At 52.7% G+C, this 18,418-nt stretch overlaps 5 protein-coding genes across 5 annotated transcripts; all 5 read right to left on the reverse strand.

Annotated features, from left to right (window-relative positions):
* Positions 1–45: 45 nt before the first annotated feature.
* BROUX77_002581 (uncharacterized protein) lies at positions 46–279 on the reverse strand (the record flags this gene model as incomplete). The annotated part of the gene is made up of 1 exon (XM_073747137.1): positions 46–279. The coding sequence occupies one exon, from the start codon at positions 277–279 to the stop codon at positions 46–48; it is 234 nt and encodes a 77-aa protein (XP_073607663.1).
* A 314-nt stretch (positions 280–593) lies between these two features.
* On the reverse strand, positions 594–3,788 carry BROUX77_002582 (uncharacterized protein; the record flags this gene model as incomplete). The annotated part of the gene is made up of 1 exon (XM_073747138.1): positions 594–3,788. The coding sequence occupies one exon, from the start codon at positions 3,786–3,788 to the stop codon at positions 594–596; it is 3,195 nt and encodes a 1,064-aa protein (XP_073607664.1).
* Positions 3,789–4,285: 497 nt separating this feature from the next.
* BROUX77_002583 (uncharacterized protein) lies at positions 4,286–5,329 on the reverse strand (the record flags this gene model as incomplete). Its single annotated transcript, XM_073747139.1, has 1 exon — positions 4,286–5,329. The coding sequence occupies one exon, from the start codon at positions 5,327–5,329 to the stop codon at positions 4,286–4,288; it is 1,044 nt and encodes a 347-aa protein (XP_073607665.1).
* A 409-nt stretch (positions 5,330–5,738) lies between these two features.
* On the reverse strand, positions 5,739–10,612 carry BROUX77_002584 (uncharacterized protein; the record flags this gene model as incomplete). The annotated part of the gene is made up of 2 exons (XM_073747140.1): positions 5,739–6,723; positions 7,107–10,612. The coding sequence occupies 2 exons, from the start codon at positions 10,610–10,612 to the stop codon at positions 5,739–5,741; spliced, it is 4,491 nt and encodes a 1,496-aa protein (XP_073607666.1).
* A 50-nt stretch (positions 10,613–10,662) lies between these two features.
* Positions 10,663–14,584, reverse strand: BROUX77_002585 (uncharacterized protein; the record flags this gene model as incomplete). The annotated part of the gene is made up of 4 exons (XM_073747141.1): positions 10,663–11,989; positions 12,343–13,682; positions 13,976–14,100; positions 14,482–14,584. The coding sequence occupies 4 exons, from the start codon at positions 14,582–14,584 to the stop codon at positions 10,663–10,665; spliced, it is 2,895 nt and encodes a 964-aa protein (XP_073607667.1).
* Positions 14,585–18,418: the final 3,834 nt, after the last annotated feature.

Below are 18,418 nucleotides of genomic sequence, written 5' to 3' on the forward strand. Positions count from 1 at the left end.
TTTGTCCCTCTGTGTCCCTTTCTGTGAAGATCCAGCTTAGCGTAATCACACCTTAACAACTTCCAAGAAACGGCTGGCAAGATACTCGATATCCAGGCTGCGGCAGGCTATAAGGATGACACCCTTGGACAGATGGTCCACCACCGTCATGACGTGCTTGTAGACTTTTCCTTCCTTCTTGCACGGCGGGAGAGGGCCAATCAGATCTATGCCAATGTCACGCCAGATGCGGTCAGGTACCGGAAGGGGCTTCAGGAGACCTTGCTTGAGCTGGCGCATGACGTTCGTGTTAAGGTGTGATTACGCTAAGCTGGATCTTCACAGAAAGGGACACAGAGGGACAAAGATCTCGAATTGAAGAACAAAACTAAACTCTCTAAATGGTGTAGAAACAATGCGACTATTTATCCTGTTGGAAAGGGAGGCAACCGACGATCGGCGGCGACGACAACTAGTTCCTCTAGGAAGTGCCGTTAGTCTTGGTTCTGGTCTGGCATTAGTTTTGCCGTACCAGCGCCGGACTAGTCCTTCGAGGATACGCCGTTAGTGTTGGTGTCGGGCTTCCGTCGGTCCTTAAGGGTGCAACCCCAACATCAGCCTCTCTTCCTCCTTTTGCGCGTCGTTTTGGTTCCTTTTTGGCTGAGCCATAGTTTGTAGGCGTCGGTATCGACCAGAAGGTCGACTGGTTCCCAGCCAGGTCTGACGTAGCCTTTCCATTTGACTTTGACTTGCTTGACACCGTTAGAAGTGCGTTCGCCTAGGATCTTTTCGACCTCCCAGTATTCTTCACCATTGATGACTTCCATAGGTGCTGGTCGATCGTCGTGAGTCTTTTGGGAAGGGAAAGCGTCGTTGGCAGCTGAGCGAAGGCGATCGGCATGGTAGACGTCGTGAGCAGTTGTACCCGGTACTTCAAGACGATAAGTGTGAGGGGTAACTTGTTCCAACACTTTGCAGTATTGGTATTTTGCTCTAAGTTTCCTGCCGAGGCCTGAGCCTTGTTGTTCAGGGCGTAGGGTGAGCCAAACGTATGAGCCTGTAGGAAAATCTGGTGCAGGACGTCGGTGTTCATTCTCGCGTTGCTCCATCTCCGCTCGTGACAGAGAAAGGTTGGCGTGGGCCCATTTCTGGGCGTCTCTCAGGCGTTGGATGACCCTCTCAGCCTGTCCGAGTGGACCGTTATTGTCGGGTTCGACAGGCAATGGTGGTGCGGCGAAGACTCGTGGGTGGTAGCCGTGAGACAAGAAGAAAGGTGAAACATTAGTGGCAGAAGATGGGGTGGCATTGATGCTGAACTCGACCATGGGCAGTAGATTGAGCCAGGCGGGGCCTTCAGCGCTGAGTTTGGCAAGTTTGACTTTGATCTCAGCGTTCATCCTCTCTGCAGCTCCATTGGTAGCCGGATGGTAAGCTGTTGTGGTTAGCCTTTCGATCTCTAGGCGTTTGCAGAGGTGTCGCCAAGCTGCGTTGACAAATTCGCGGTCAGACAAAATAGATTTTGGCATGCCGTGGTGTCGGTAAAAGTGGTGGAAGAACATATCTGCAACAGATTCCATGTCGAGGGCGTCGGCGGGAATAAGGATGACGCCCTTGGATAGACGGTCTATAACAGTTAGGACGTGGGTGTAGGTGATGCCGCCTTTCTGTGCTGGTTCCAAAGGTCCGATAAAGTCGATGGCAATCTCGGCCCAAGGCTGGTCGGGAATTGGCAAGGCTTTGAGGGTGGTGTCCTTGTTGTCGCGACGAATGTTAGAACTACCACAAATTTGACAGTTGCGGCAGAAACGGCGGATATCTTCGACGTAGCGGGGCCAGAAAAACTCTCTAGACAGCTCGACTTGCATGACGTTCTTTCCGGGGTGCAGCATCATGGGCGAGTCATGAATGTTCTGTAGGATGGCGGTTCTCAATGGCTCGTTAGTAGGTACCCATAGTTTATTCCGAAATCGAATAGCGGATTTGGCGTCCAAAGAGCAGTCGGAAATGTTGACTCTCAACTTGTGTCTGATTGTTTCGGGCCACTGTGACAGTCCATCTGTCAACGCTTTATGGATAATGGCGTATTCATCATCGGCAGCACAGGCATCAGACCAGAGTTCCCGTAAGGCAGGCGGAAGTTCGGGGGTAGAAGGGGCTTCTGGCGTGTTGGTGGTTTGTGTCGAGAAAACTTTCAGGCCGTTACCGTCGTGGTGCAAGATAGTGGCTAGTCGGTCGTTGTAGCGCGCGTCATTCGTGTTGTCTGGGGTGTCGCGGCGAGAGAGAGCATCTGGGAGAGGGGAGAGTTTACCAGGACGGTGGACGATGGTGCAGTTGTATTCGCTCAAGGTCAGGTACCATCTAGCTTGGCGTTCGGACAAGTGCTGCAACTTGGTAAAATGCAGCAAGTTTTTATGATCTGAGACGATGGTAAACGTCTCCTTCAGGCCCTTGAGTTCGCCACGCCATTCCTTCAGGGCACAGACAACAGCCAACAGCTCTTTGTCGTGGATCGGGTAGTTGCATTCGGCGGCAGTCATTTTGCGGCTGAAATAAGCACAAGGCCTAGTTGATCTATCGGGCTGCGTCTGTAGAAGCGCTGCACCGAGACAGTAGCCAGACGCGTCTGTCTCAACAACAGTTGGCAGATCTGGATTGTGCGTGCAGAGGACAGGGGTCGAGGTGAATGCTTCTTTTAGAGCCTGGAAGGACTCTTCTTCCTTTTCGCCCCACTGGAAGGCCTGGTCTTTCTTTGTCAACTGTAGCAAGGGAGTCGCTAGAGTAGTGAAATTTCTGACAAAGGTGCGGTAGAAATTGCATAGACCGAGGAAGGCTCGAACGTCCCTGACCTTCTTGGGCGTTGGCCAGTCCGACACTGCAGAGACTTTGGTTGGGTCGGTTGAAATCTTGCCGGGCTCAAGGATGTATCCCAGGTACTTCACTTTCGATACCGCGAACTCACATTTATCAATGTCGATTGTCAGTTGGCCCTCCAGAACCTTTGCTAAAGCCAAGTTGACCTTCTCGTAGTGGTCCTCTAACGTGCCGTCGGTATAAATCAAGATGTCATCGACGTAGGCAGAGCACCACACATCCAAGTATGGGCGTAGCAGACTGTTCACAAAACTTTGGAACTCTGCAGGCGCGTTGGCCAGACCAAAAGGCATGACGTTCCACTCAAAAAGGCCTTGTCGCGTTCGAAAAGCGGTCTTCCACTCATCTCCCTCGGCGATTCTGATGTTATGAAACGCGGAAACAACGTCGAGTTTCGTAAACCACTTAGCTTTGGAAGCATTAGCTAGGGTCTCGCTGATGTTTGGGAGTGGGTACCGATTCTTTTTCATAGTCGCGTTTAGTGCACGATAATCTACACAGAAGCGGAGGCCGCCACCAGGCTTTTTCACGAATAGGATGGGAGCAGCAGCAGTGGACTGGCTGTGGCGAATGTAGCCTTTTTCCAGCAATGAAAGAAGCGTCTGGCGAAGAACCACGAGTTCTTCTCTGGTCATGCTATAAAGGGGGCCCCATGGAGCTTCTTCGTCGGGCACGGTCAACTCGATCCTATGATCCTGGCCAGGCCGGCGGGGAGGCATCTTTTTAGCAAATTGTGCGTCTGGATCAAACACCTTGACCTTGTCGTGCTCGATCCAAGCTGGGATCTTCTTTTTCCACTCTCTGGGGTTGGCTGGTACTCTATCTTTCTCCAAACGGGCCAAGGCTTTATTGATATCTTCGATTGAAGCTGCAAAAACCCGCAGCTTATCTCTCTTGGCGGCGCGGAAGAAGGTGCTCGCTCTGTTTATTCGTACCATGGTAGAGCGGAAGGTATGGTTTGTCGTCGCCTTTCCTCGAGCGACAATGCCGGATTTAAATCTAACTGTGTCGGCTTCACAGTCTATCCTTGCCCCTTGTTTCTTGAGCCATGGGTATCCGATCAGGATGTCTTCGGCTAATTTTGGTACTACCCACGCCACATGTTTTTCTATGTGGCCCGATATGTCAATTTTAAACACGGCTAATCGGTCAACCGTGACGGTACTCTTTGAATTAAATGGTACCAGCGTTCTGGGACGCGAACTGAAATGCGTATCAAGTTTCCATTTCTTTACAAGGTCACTGCTGATCATAGAGGGGGAAGCGCTACCGGTGTCAATCAATGCAATCACGGGACAAGTGTTGTTGATCACTGCATCTAATTGAATTGATGTGTTGGTAATAGATCTATTCAACTCTTCCCATTCCTTCACAGCAGCCTTGTCGTCTTTGAAAACCTGCTTGGGCCTCTGACCACGACTTGGGGCAGAGGCGATCAGTTTCCCGAGTCCTCCTCGGCGGTCTCGTAATATTCTTCGCCCTCTTCTTCGAGTACAGGAGGAGGGAGGTTCGTGGCTGCGCGAACACTCTGTTGTACCGGGGGGCGGGCACGCTCGAATGGGCAGTTAGGGGACATGTGGCCACCAGCGCCACAACGGAGGCACAGTCCTCTGGCTCTTCGTGACTGGAGTTCTTCCTTGGAGACCCACTTGGCACGACGGGGGGCACTGTTATGGGTGGGCGCCCAGTCCATGGCATCAGGGGAGTGTTGTGCCGGGACATTGCGGAACTGGGACGTCCGGGCAGGGTTCCTCGGAGGGTGGGCATGCCGACACTCGTCGAGTTTTTGCCAGGCATTAAGCACCTGTTGTGCGTATTGTTCGTAGGTTGGGGGGTCTGGGAAACCAGCCAGGGCAGACATCACTTGCCCGGGGAGGGTGCGCCTCAGATTCATTATGCGCTCTTCGTGGCTCAGTCTATAGCAGCCAGCGATCTGCATCAACCGACTGACCCGAGCCAAATGTTCCGGAGCAGAGGCACCTCGGCATTTGAGGGTGTGCAGCTCCAAGAGTGCACGACGGGAAGCTGAGGTGTCCTCGAAGCAGCTGTCCAAGAATTCCAGGAACTTATCCACGTTCTCCAACGATGGATCGCGGCTCATGCGGGCAATGTAGGTCTGTGCCTGGAGCAAGGCATTGTCGGCTAACAGACCGTAACAGTGCAGAATGAACCCTCCTGCGCCGTTGAAGTGACTGTGGTCGTAGCGGTACTTCATCTCCACGTATGACCGGTACGTTGGGTAGAGATCAGGCCGCGTATGGTCATAACGGACCGGGCGGAGGTCGGAGGAGGTGTTTCGCACAACCACTGGGGTCGCGGGGGCGGAGTTGGGGAGTCCCTGCATTTCGTTATTGTGAGCCATTGTTGCTTCGTGGAAAACCTCTGGCTCACCGGGGACTTCTGGTAGTATGCTGTCTTCTCGGAAGCTGTGGTGGAAGGAAGAATCGTCGTCAGAGGGTGCAAAATAGTTTGGGGCCATAGGGTTTGGCCGCTGTGGATATTCAAATGGCAAAGTAAAAGAAAAGTAAAAATATATCTCGATCCCTCGTCGGGTCGGCGGTAAAGTAAAAAAAAAGGAAAGATAAGAGTGACTTAAGGAAAAATAAAAAAAAAAAAAAGGAAAAGGGAAAGGGGGGTTTGAGAATTCGAGATGATGTTAAGGTGTGATTACGCTAAGCTGGATCTTCACAGAAAGGGACACAGAGGGACAAAGATCTCGAATTGAAGAACAAAACTAAACTCTCTAAATGGTGTAGAAACAATGCGACTATTTATCCTGTTGGAAAGGGAGGCAACCGACGATCGGCGGCGACGACAACTAGTTCCTCTAGGAAGTGCCGTTAGTCTTGGTTCTGGTCTGGCATTAGTTTTGCCGTACCAGCGCCGGACTAGTCCTTCGAGGATACGCCGTTAGTGTTGGTGTCGGGCTTCCGTCGGTCCTTAAGGGTGCAACCCCAACAGTTCGTGCTACCGCAGATTTCGCAGTTGCGGCAGAACCGTTTGACATCCGCTGTGTAGTGCGGCCAGAAGTAAGTCTTGGAAACTTCCTGACACATGATTCTTTGGCCGGGGTGGACTAGTGTCACGGAATCGTGAATCTCTTGTAGCAAGGCTGTCCTCAGAGGTTCCCACTGGGGTACCCACAATCTTGATCTGTATCGCAGTCGACCTTCGGAGTCCAATGAGCATTCGGACAGTGACACTCGCCAATTAGTCTTCAAGCTGTCTGGCCATTTGGGCGCCTGAGAGGCAACCACTGCGCATGCTGCCGCATAGTCAGAGTCGGCTGACAATGCTTGTTCCCACAGTGTACTGAGGGCTTCCTTACGGAACGGGGATGGCAGTGTAACGCGAGCAGATCTGACTTTCAGGGCACCGTCGGGCAAACACTGGAGGAGCTGTTGGTTGCGAGCTTGTAGGCGGGGATCATCGGGACCTGAAGGCATGTGAAGACGGGAGAGAGCATCGGGCAGTGGGGACAGTTTCCCGGGACGGTGTTCCAGTGTTAGGTCAAACTCGCTTAGCAGGTTAGCCCAACGAGCTTGCCTCTCTGTTAACTGTTGCGCAGAGGTAAAATGCAACAAGTTCTTGTGGTCTGTTAACACTCGGATGGGTCCCTGGGCGCCACGTAACTCTCCTCTCCACTCTTTCAGGGCTCGGACAATTGCCAACATTTCTTTGTCATGGATCTCATAGTTGGACTCGGCAGGAGACAGCTTCTGGCTGATGTAGGCACATGGAAACAGGCCATCTGGATGCTGCTGCAATAGGACAGCTCCAGTGCTGTAGCCTGAAGAGTCAGCTTCGACAGTTGTTGGCAGAGAGTGGTCGAAGAGGCGCAAGACGGGCGAAGCACAGAAGAGATCTGTAAGGCTTTACGGTCTAAAGGAGAACGCTTTTAGAACAGCAGAAATAAATTAAGAAACAGATAAAGAGAAAAGACTAATGTACAAGAAAACGGGCGGAAACAACACTATCTATATACACGCGGTAGAGGCATGACGCGTACCCTTGACAACGGCGGTGTGCACACGGGTTTGGCAGGCGGTGAGTAACGGCGGTATGCAAGGCGGTGTGGACGGCGGTGTAAACGGCGGTGAGGGCGGAGCCTGAGCCTACCTCGATCCATAGATCGTTACAATCGCCTCCTCCTCCCTCTCCTCCGGGGGACTACTGGCAACTTCCAGGGGCACTCGTGGGTCTGCTCGTATCTCTCAAGGGCTGCTGTGTCTTTGACGTGTGACAAGGGTTCCCACGTTGGCTCTGCCCATCCAGTCCACTGGACGAGCACTTTGTGACGTTTGTCGACGACCTTGTGTCGTAGGATCTCGTCGACAAGATACTCGCCAGCCACTAAATCGCCGGAGGCTTCTTCGGGCGCGATTGCAGGTGGTTCCGGGTTGGCTAGGACTTGGGAAGGCAGAGGGTCATCACGGGCGCGGCGGACAAGACTCACGTGGAAGACGGGGTGGATACCGGTGGGCGTGTCGAGTTTTACGGCGTGTGTGCCAACGATTTGGATCACGCGGTACGGCAAGGCAAGCCAGTCGAGTGTCTTGGAGGGGCGGATGGTGCGCACGTTGCGCAGACGCAGGTAGACTCGGTCGCCGACTTTGAAAGCTTCCGCTGCCTGGCGTCCCCGGTTGGCATGTCGTTCCTGTGTTTCGAGGGCGACAGCCATGGAGGCTTGGGCGAACGCGGTTGCGTCGCGGTGCTTGGCGAGCCAGTTGTGGCCGGCAGTGGCGGGGGAGACGGTGGAGCCTGGTTCGTGGTCGGTAGTCAAGTCGAGGGGGTCAATGTTGTAACCGTGGGTAAAGAAAAACGGGGAAAGGCCAGTGGCAGTAGCGGTGCGATTGTTCAGGGCGACCTGGGCTTGGGGGAGAAGTGCAGCCCAGTCGTCTTGCAGGAAAGCGGTGAAGGCACGAAGGTAAGTCTCGATCTCTTGGTTGGAACGCTCTTGGGCGCCGTCGGTCTCGGGGTGAAACGCGGTGGAGAGGCGGCGGGTGATGGAGAGTTGGCGACAGACTTCTGTCCAGAATAAACCGGTGAACTGAGGGCCTCGGTCGGAAGTGATGGCGCGAGGTAGGCCGTGGTGAGCAAAGACATGGGTTATAAAGGCTCTGGCAACATCTGGGGCAGTGTAAGATTGCATCGGTATCAAGATTTTACTCTTCGACAGCCGATCGGTGATTCCCAAAATTGTAGTGCAGCCTTCGGACTCAGGGAGACCGACGATGAAATCCATGGCGAGTTCTTGCCAGGCACGGTCCGGGACGGGCAGGGGCTTCAGGAGGCCACGCTTCTGGTCGCGCCAAATCTTGCTTTTACCGCAAGTGTCGCAATTACCAACGAAGCGGCGGACATCGTCAGAGAGGCCAGGCCAAGCGTAGGAGCGGCTGACTAGATCACGGGTTGCTGATCCTCCAGGGTGACCGGTAAGCGTGGAGTCATGGACTTGCTGGATGATACGAGTGCGGAGGGGCTCGTAGTACGGGATCCACAGGCGGTCACGCCAGAGGAGACGGGTGGCGGAGTCGAGGGTACACTCGCTGATCTGCCAAGGAAGGCCCCACTCGTTGGGGAACGAGCGGGCTTGTTCTTGGACAGCTTGTCGCGCTTGCCAATAACGTTCGTTACGGGTAAGTGCCGAGTGCCAGAGGGTCTGGAGTTCCGGGTCAGCAAAAGGGGCATCTAGGGCAGCGTGGTCGAGGGTCAGGGTTCCTTCAGGGTCTTTGTCAGGCTCTTTAGCCCAAACGGCGGCGGCAATGACGAAGTCGGGCCCGTCAGGGCGCAGAACTTGGTGGACACGGGACTGGAGGCGTTCATCGGAGAGGTCTTGGGGCAGGTCTTGGTCGCGGCGGGAAAGGGCATCGGAGGTCACTTGAGTAACGCCGGGTCGATGAATTAACCGAAAGTCGAACTCGGACAATTCATGGGCCCAGCGGCGTTGGCGTTCTGACAGGGTTCTTTGCTTCTGGAAGTACAAAAGGTTCTGGTGGTCGGTGTGTACTTCGAACGGGATGCCAGCGAGGTAGGAGCGCCAAGCGCGGAGGCAGGAGTGGATGGCCAACATTTCCTTATCGTGGATAGGGTAGTTGACTTCCGCTGGGCTGAGCTTTCGCGAGAAGTAAGCAACAGGACGCCAAAGAGAATCAGCACCTTGCTGTCTGAGGGAACCTCCCAGGGCCCAGCCGGAAGCATCGGCTTCAACGATGGTGGGGAGGTCAGGGTCAAAGGTGGCAAGGAGCGGGGCAGAGACAAGGGCCTTCTTCAAAGCTTCAAACGAACGGAGTTGTTCGTCTTCCCACTTGAAGGGTTGGTCCTTCTTGGTCAGCAGAGTCAGGGGAGCAGCGACGGTGGAGTATTCGGGGACAAAACAGCGGTAGAAGTTGGCAAACCCAAGAAAACTACGGACTCCGCGGACAGACGTGGGAGCCTCCCATTCCTGGATGGCTTTGACTTTGTCTGGGTCTGCACGGATGCCGGAGCCGGGTTCAACAATGAAGCCGAGGTACTTGATGGACGGGGATTCGAATTCACTTTTGTCCCAATCAAGTTGCAGGCCAGCATCTCCAAGAGCGCGGATGATCTGACGGACAAGGTCACGGTGGTGTTCGTGGGAGTCAGAGCTGTAAATCACTACATCATCGAGGTAAGCGGAGCAGGATATTCCAAGCCAGCGGGAGAGAACATGGTTGATGAAACGTTGGAACGCAGCAGGAGCACCAGTGAGACCGAAAGGGGTGACCAGCCATTCATACGCGCCGAGGTGGGTGCGGAAGGCCGTGTAGGCTTCACTGCCTTCTTTAAGACGGAGGCGATGGAAAGCAGAGATGACGTCAACTTTGGAAACGTACTTGGCAGCAGCAATATCACGGAGGGTGTCGTTGATCAGTGGTAACGGGTAACCATCCTTCTCCGTGACGCTGTTCAGGGCACGGTAGTCTACGCAAAAACGAAGACCACCACCAGGTTTCTTCACGAAGATGACGGGGGCACCGCCTTCAGCACTACTAGCTCGGATAAAGCCAGCGTCCAGCAGGTCGTAGAGGGTTTTCCGGAGGAGCAGCAGTTCTTCTCGGCTCATTGAGTACAGAGGACACGAGGGCGGGGACAAGCCTGGTTTAAGGCGGATCTCTGTATCAATTCCAGGGCGGTTCGGGGGAAGCTCAGAAGCTTTCTTCCTATCGAAGGCGTCGATGACGGGAAGAAGCCACTCGGGACAGTTGGCACGGGGGTCGGTGTAGATCTTGGCTTTGAGAGCTTTCTCAATGTCATGGAGCGTGGCGGAGAAAATGCGGACATTGGGAGAGCGTCGGGCTCTCAACTGGAAGGCACGGATGGCGCGGGCGGAGACGGGGAGAACGTTGGGGTCAGCGGTGGTTGTAGTCAGGCGAAGAGGCGTGGGCAGGCGGATGAATACTTCGTTTTGCGCGGGGCGAAGGGAAGCATCGTGTTTGGCAATCCATCCTTGACCGAGGATAAGGTCTTCAGACTGACCGGGGACGATGTAGGCGTAGAGTTTCTCGTCCAATCCTCCGAGACCAAGATCGAAGACAGCAACTTGGTCTATGACGGGTGGATTTCGGTCATCAACTACTTGAGCAATTGGACGAGGGCAGATGGGCAGGATGGCAGCGTGGGCGCGGGTAGCGGTGCGCGGAGAGACAGTGGCAAGACACAGGCAACCGGAGTCGACGAAGGCAGAGGTAGAACAAGTTTTATTTAGAACAACATCTATATAAGTACCCCTAGCCCCCATTTCCTCCCGAGCGATCTTCTCTCCTTGGGGCTCTAGACGGCGACGTTCGCCTAGAGCTCTCCATTTCCCGACATGTCGCGGGGCACGGGCGTGGGCGCAGGCGCGGGCAGAGGCAGAGGCAGAGCCGGGGTCGGCATAGCAGGCTGGTAAAGGTTGGCGGAGCGGACAGGGACAGTGGTAGTAGGAGCAAAGTTTAGCGGGCAGTTCTGGCGCAGATGGCCAGTCTGCCGGCAGCGGAAGCAGGCGCGGTTGCGGCGAAGGCGCTCGCGCTCCTCGTCGGTCAATGGCTTCAGGGCCGTGGTGGTGATGGTGGGGGTCCAGTCCATGGCGTCGGGGTGGCGGACAGGTGCAGGGTTGGCAGGGAAGGACGGGGTTATCCTGCTGGAAGAACGCTCGAGGACGTTGCATTCCTCCAGCTTGGAAGAGACGGTAAACAACTCGGACTTGTAATCCTCGTAGGTGTAATCCGTCCTCGGGTTCGCCATGGCCCGACGCAGTTCTGGACAGAGGGCGGTGCGCAGGATAGAGATGCTGGCACGGTCGGAGTCAGTACCAGCTTCGCCGAGCAACTTCTCGAACTTGGGCAGGAAAAGAGCGAACGGCTCGTTATCCCGCTGGCGGAGGTTCTGGAGTTGCGTGGAGGCGCGCTCGGCAGCATACGGGTCGATGAACATTCTGTCCAGGTATGCGAGGAAAGTGGCAGCGGTGTAGCCCATCTCAAGGCCACGGGCAAAGTAAACAGCAACAAGGTTCTGGGCTTCGGTGGACATACGGGCAAAAAGATATGTGTACTGATCCCCATCGTCACCGATGGAGGGACCGTCACGCGCGATCTTTTGGCGGGCGTACATGGCCCAAACGCGGTACTCGGCTCTCTTGCCGCTGAACAGGGGAATGTCGGGAATCTTGGGCTTGGGGCGTTTGACAAAGGCGTCAGCTGTGGCAACGGGGACGGACGGAGTAGCAAGAACGGGGGGAGCAGGGGAGGCAGTGGCAGCGCGGGCAAAGGCCTGGAGATTGGCGATCTCCTGGTCCCGCTGTTGTTGCGCGCGGGAGAACTCTTCGCGCAGTTGTAGCTGTGCGCGTTCGTTGTCTGCGCGCAGTTGTTGCTGCGCACGTTCATTTTCCTCACGCATGGTCTGGAGGGCTTGGAACAAGTCTTGCATGGAGGGGCCTGCGTTGCTCGGGCCGGGGACAGTGGGGTTGGACATTGTTGCGGGAGGCGAGGCGGGGTCAAAGAAGACAGAGTTTTGAGAAGCAGCGTCAGAGTCAGAATCAGGGTCTTGAGGGGGGACGCGGTAGGACATGTGACGGTCACAGGAACGTTGGGAACGGAGGTAATTGGCGTTGGACGAGGGGACAAGGTGGGAACAGGGTCTGGTTCAAGGAACGTAGTCGAGGGACGAGGACAAGAAACGAGGTCGAGGAACGAGGACAGGGAACGGGGTCGAGAGGACGAAGAAAGATCTGTTTCTATTGTAAGGCTTTACGGTCTAAAGGAGAACGCTTTTAGAACAGCAGAAATAAATTAAGAAACAGATAAAGAGAAAAGACTAATGTACAAGAAAACGGGCGGAAACAACACTATCTATATACACGCGGTAGAGGCATGACGCGTACCCTTGACAACGGCGGTGTGCACACGGGTTTGGCAGGCGGTGAGTAACGGCGGTATGCAAGGCGGTGTGGACGGCGGTGTAAACGGCGGTGAGGGCGGAGCCTGAGCCTACCTCGATCCATAGATCGTTACAAGATCTTTGAGTGACGAGAAGGCAGCTTGGCATTCTGGAGACCAGACGAAGGGAACTAGGTGACCAGTCAGTGAAGTGAGAGGGACGGCTACTTCGGCAAAGTTCTTGATGAACGGGCGGTAAAAATTGGCAAATCCTAGGAAGCCACGGAGCTCTTTCTTGGAACTGGGTACGGGCCAGTCTTTCACTGCTTGCACCTTGGCAGGATCCATTGTTGCTTTTCCAGGCTTGATGATGTAGCCCAGGTACTTGACTTCTTGTACACCGAACTCGCACTTGTCGATGTCAACCGTCAGTCCGGCCTTCACGAGCTTGGCTAGGACGTGGTTAACTTGTTCCTTGTGCTCGTCGAGGGAGCCATCGGTGTACACTAGGATGTCATCAACGTAAGCAGAACAAAACAGGTCGAGGTACTCTTGCAATACGGAATTCAGGAAGCGTTGGAATTGGGCAGGAGCATTGGACAAACCAAACGGCATCACGTTCCATTCAAAGGAGCCCAGGCGCGTACGGAAAGCGGTCTTCCATTCGTGGCCTGGCTCGATACGGATATTATGGAACGCTGCAACGACGTCAAGCTTAGTGAACCACTTTGAACGGCTGATTTGGCGTAGTGTTTCCTTGAAGTTGGGTAACGGGTATCTATCCTTCTTCATCAGCTTGTTCAACAGACGGTAGTCCACGCAGAATCTAAGTCCACCGCCAGGTTTCTTGACGAACAGGATGGGGGCAGCAGCAGTGGAACTACTCATTCGAATGAACTTCTTGTTCAGTAGGTTCAGTAACGTTTGGCGCAGTACTATCAACTCATCGTGGGAAAGGCTGTACAGTGGTCCCCAGGGAGCTTCCGAGTCAGGGACAGTTAGATGAATCTCGTGGTTCATCCCGGGACGCAGCGGCGGGAGGCGGCGCGTGTAGAGTGCTTCTGGGTCAAAAGCAACAACATTCTGTGGGTCTATCCAACTGGGAACCTTTTCCTTCCAGTCATCTGTAACAGGCTCGTTCTCTCGGGCCAACTTTTCCAATGCTTTGTTGATATCCTGTATGCTCGCAGCAAAGACCTTCAAGTCCTGGTGCAAGATCTTGCTGACACGTGCAGCTTTCAATTCCGTAGGGGTGTCCAAGTTCCGAATGGTCGAAACAGAGCGAGGGACGGAGAAGTGGGGGAGCACCAAACGGTGCCGGTTGCAGTCTATTAGGGCGTTGTGGTGGCTCAGCCACGGGTATCCAATAAGAAGTTCGTCATCATAAATGTCGGGTACGACAAGGGCAAGGACTTCTTCCCGGAGGCCGCCGAGATCCAGCTCGAAGCGGGCAGCCTGAGTGGCCACAGAAGAAGGTTGGTCATTAAAAGGTTTTAGGGAAAGGGAAGTTTGCAGCGCAGAACAAGGTAGTTTCAATCGTTTCACGAGGGCCTGGGATATGATCAAGGAGACTGTATTTCCGGTATCGACTAAAGCTACTGAGTTGTGAGAGCCGTTGATTACAACGTCAACAGATAAGGAGCCTCTCACAAGCAAAGGGGACGTTCCCTTCTTGTTCTTACCCCTCCGGGGGCGACTGTCACCGGAGGGTCTCAGTTTTCCGACTGAGCAGTGGGCAACTGTACGACACCGAAATCGGCATCCAGGTCATCGTCTAGCTGCGGCGGCGTGGGCACGTGTACACCGCGGACACGGGCAGGAGGCGCGTTCCGGTTGGGAGGCACATCGTAGGGGCATTCCCGTACAAAGTGACCTGAGGCGCCACAGCGGATGCAGAGGCCAGCGCGACGACGTCTCTCTCGTTCCTCTTCGCTCGCCCAGCGGGCAGTGCGGCGGTGTCATGAATAGCCATTCTTGCCATTGCCATTGCATAGGGTTATGCCTGGCACCTTACCCCGCTTCCGTTGTGTCACGCTAATGTTCCAAGGACGTATGATGATACGGTTATACCACTTGGTGGTCTGTGTAACCTTGAGGTGTCACTCCGGTTTATCTACTCGGGTGTGGCCGGCTTGCACACTATAGATCATCGCTATTAGGTAACTCGGTACTCTGCAGTTGATGCAGCTTATTCTGAGTTGACTGCTATTCTCGTTCCTTTTGTGTCAACAGCGTTTGAGCGTGGGGCCCACACCTGTTAGGCCGATATCGCTGTAACGCGACATATCGTTGCCTGGGTGTCTTGAGGGATTTTCAGTTCTGCTGCTGCCGTGTTGGTTTATCTCGTGAACTAACATCCGGTTTGATAGTAGCGTCTGGTAACGTTGAGTTACGTATGTCCCCACTTTCGGTTATCTGTGATTTGGTTCTAGCTTGGGAAGATCTCTGTTGTCAGAATCTGCAACGCCTTAAATAGCGTTGCCTTCTGCCCTGTGTGATCAGGTTAACTCTTGCTCCCCAAGCTTAACAATCACATACACCCCTTTTGCCATTCTTCTTTGTATACTAGTTTATAGTATCACTTCTTCGATAGTACCTTCTTCTTTAGTACTATATCTTTAATTATCACTTGTTTCTTGATAGCCTTCATTGCATCAGTACCTTCTGTCGTCTTCGTTACCTCAGTGTTCCTGTGATTGTTTATTCCCTTCCGTGTGTTATAAGATCAATTAGTTGAGTGTGCCTCTTTACCTCAAACCGACCATACGACCTAGAGAGTTCTATCCTCTCCTCCCGGCCGTATATCCGCGCAGGCCTGACTGTCCACCTCTGGAACCTATCATTGTCCTGAGTCGTTGGCTTTCTAGAACCCTAATGGTTTCCTTGGGCCCTATCCGTAATATTTTGTTAAGCTTCATTTAAAGACTCACACATTCTTCCAACTCTTTGTTATTCTTTAGCACACCTTATTCTTCTTTTCGTTCCGGCTCTCGACTACGGCCGATATCCCGTCTTCCTATGATCATACTAGCGCTGCTGTTGTTACACAACCTTCTTCGTCCGCTAGTCATAACTCGGCTCTTTCTGGTTCTTAGTTGATTCCATTTCTCAATCTACTTCTCTTCTTCTGTGGACAGTCAGTTGATGGCACTGTCTCTGTCCCAGCTCCTTTAATTTCGTTGAAGCACTTTGTTCCTCTAGGCTAATGTCGTCTCAAGCTTTGCGTTCCACTGCAAGCAATGAGAACCGGCGGGCTCACCGCACTACCGCTGAGCAGGTTCTCGATCCTGTTGATCAGGATGACCTACGGCTAGAACAAGTGCACAAGCGATATCCCGAATGCAGTTCGGACAGTTATTATGATTTGCGTCCGGTGTTCTTGCGGGATGGTGTACCTTCAACCACCTCTTGTCAAGACGCAGGTCATGCTGTTAATCTTGTCTCGACTGCCGAACATATCAATACTCTTCCGTCTGATGATGCACATCTAAATTTGCAACTTGTCAAGCAAAACCTGGATGGCATGCTCACACGTGGCTTCATTGCCCCTACTTCTTCAGTGTTGGCTTCTCCGATTCTTTGTCCTCGGGAACCAGGCAGTGTACGATCTTCTGTTGATTTACGGGCGGTCAACTACCTTATTTTATAAGCTGTTCATTTGGTCCCGCATCAACCAGTCGTTACAACTTGCCACATCTGAACGGGGGTTTCCAGAAAGCCATGTCTACCAGCTATGCACCTTTTGGCTTGCAGCAATGATGTTGCCAACTCCCAGATTACTTTGAGTTACAACATGGTACCTGAGTGTATAAAGTGTTGTTGTTGAGTTTACTCACACACCTGCCATTGTGCCAAAGCATGTTATTGAGTTCTTGTGGGATTTCTTGGACAGTTTATGTCTGTTTTTAGACCTCTGTGTCTGTATTTCTTGGCCTTTGTCTTGCCTAATTGTTTTGACTCCTGTTGGGTCTATTTATATGATATCAGCAGCTAGTGTCTGTTCTTTGCTGAGCTCGTTGGTTCTACGAACAGCTCGTGTCTGTTCTTTGGGTTGACACCTCTTAATGCCTCTTCCTTGTGACACCGTGTGTCCATCGGCGACTGCTTTTTTTGTGTCTCTTCTTTGACCACTATGGTGCTTGCGTTTGACCCCTGCTGGGTTATAATTGCCGACAGCTCGTGTCTGTCCGGGTATTGATAGTTTATATCTACTCGCTTTGCTGACAGCCCGTGTCTGTCTGGGTATTGACAGTTGCTGTCTACTCGCTTTGTTAACAGCTCGCTTCTGTCCCACTTCTTGACAGTTATGTCTAGTCTTCGTGCCACAGTTGTGTCTAATGCGTTAGGCCACTGTTCGGACTATTTTCTTTCGGCTGTTGTTGTGTCTACTTACGACCACTATACGTCTACTTCTTGTGACATGTTCTGTGTCCTCTACTTTGGACAGCTCTCTTGCCTGTTACTTTCTTCGACTCTGTTACGTCTACTTGCGACTACTCTATGTCTCCTTTCTGCGACCTCTTTGTGTCTTCACTTGGGCCTACTCTCTGCCTCTCTCTTTTGGACAATATCTTGTTGTTTTTCTTCTCGTTAAAAGAAACACGATGTCCCTCTTCGAAGTCCTGCCTATGGTGGTGCAGGCCAGTCTTGTATCTTGTGCTGAAATACTGCCAAGTTTGACAAGCTGACTTTACCAATTTCTTGTTTTCCCCTTTCACCAATACTCTTTACGGATCCTGCACGTCTTTGTTTCCATGCTGTCTGTTGTCATATACCAATTACCCGATCGATGATGAGTCCCCATTACACATGTTAGTCTATTCTCCCACAACCGGAATCGTGTTCGTTTACATCCATCGAACCATGTCCCAGGGGGTTCTTAGCTATTGTGGAGGCGATTATGTCGCGGCGATTGATGATTGTGCCAACTGAGTAGCCACTCTGGTGTACACTTGTTACCAGAACTTGGTAGTTCTCAGGGGACCTTCTGCATCTTGCAGGCAACAGATTTATGGGCTATGGAACTGAGCGATTGTTGTTTGTTATAACCTACAGGCCTGGCTCTTACTTCTATGACCAATGCCATAACTAGGGAGGACAACAAGGTTGAAAAACCTTTGCCTTTGCGGGTACTGAGCTGCGTTCTCAACTTATTCCCACTTAAGATCCTTGGTGCTGCCCCTCGGTTGATGAGGTTGCCTTTCGTTATTCCCATTCTTTTTTACCTTCCTCTTGTCTGTGGACACGAGGCCCTTACGAAGTTGTCGTTGCACTTCAAGGCCTTGTTTTATGTTGATCAGATGTACAAGCTTTCATGCTAGGGATTCCGTTGATCCCCTATACGTCACGATGTTGTTGGTGCATCGAGATCTACAATTCTTGCCTGCGGAGTCATGCTGTGTCTAGACCCGTATGGTTGGCTTATTCCTTCTGTTCCGATTCTGCAAAGCCCGGTGGACTTCCGTGTCCCTAGATGCCCGGCTTCCTTTTGCGAATTCTCCGACTTGATTCTAGTCTAGGATGTGGCGATCTTAGTACTGCTGTGGAAATCAGTCATTTAAAAGGAGCATACTGTCATGAATAGCCATTCTTGCCATTGCCATTGCATAGGGTTATGCCTGGCACCTTACCCCGCTTCCGTTGTGTCACGCTAATGTTCCAAGGACGTATGATGATACGGTTATACCACTTGGTGGTCTGTGTAACCTTGAGGTGTCACTCCGGTTTATCTACTCGGGTGTGGCCGGCTTGCACACTATAGATCATCGCTATTAGGTAACTCGGTACTCTGCAGTTGATGCAGCTTATTCTGAGTTGACTGCTATTCTCGTTCCTTTTGTGTCAACAGCGTTTGAGCGTGGGGCCCACACCTGTTAGGCCGATATCGCTGTAACGCGACATATCGTTGCCTGGGTGTCTTGAGGGATTTTCAGTTCTGCTGCTGCCGTGTTGGTTTATCTCGTGAACTAACATCCGGTTTGATAGTAGCGTCTGGTAACGTTGAGTTACGTATGTCCCCACTTTCGGTTATCTGTGATTTGGTTCTAGCTTGGGAAGATCTCTGTTGTCAGAATCTGCAACGCCTTAAATAGCGTTGCCTTCTGCCCTGTGTGATCAGGTTAACTCTTGCTCCCCAAGCTTAACAATCACATACACCCCTTTTGCCATTCTTCTTTGTATACTAGTTTATA

Source organism: Berkeleyomyces rouxiae (genome assembly GCF_048999995.1).
Source record: "Berkeleyomyces rouxiae strain 22BRR77 chromosome Unknown BrBRR77_ptg000002l, whole genome shotgun sequence".
Classification (NCBI taxonomy): domain Eukaryota; kingdom Fungi; phylum Ascomycota; class Sordariomycetes; order Microascales; family Ceratocystidaceae; genus Berkeleyomyces; species Berkeleyomyces rouxiae.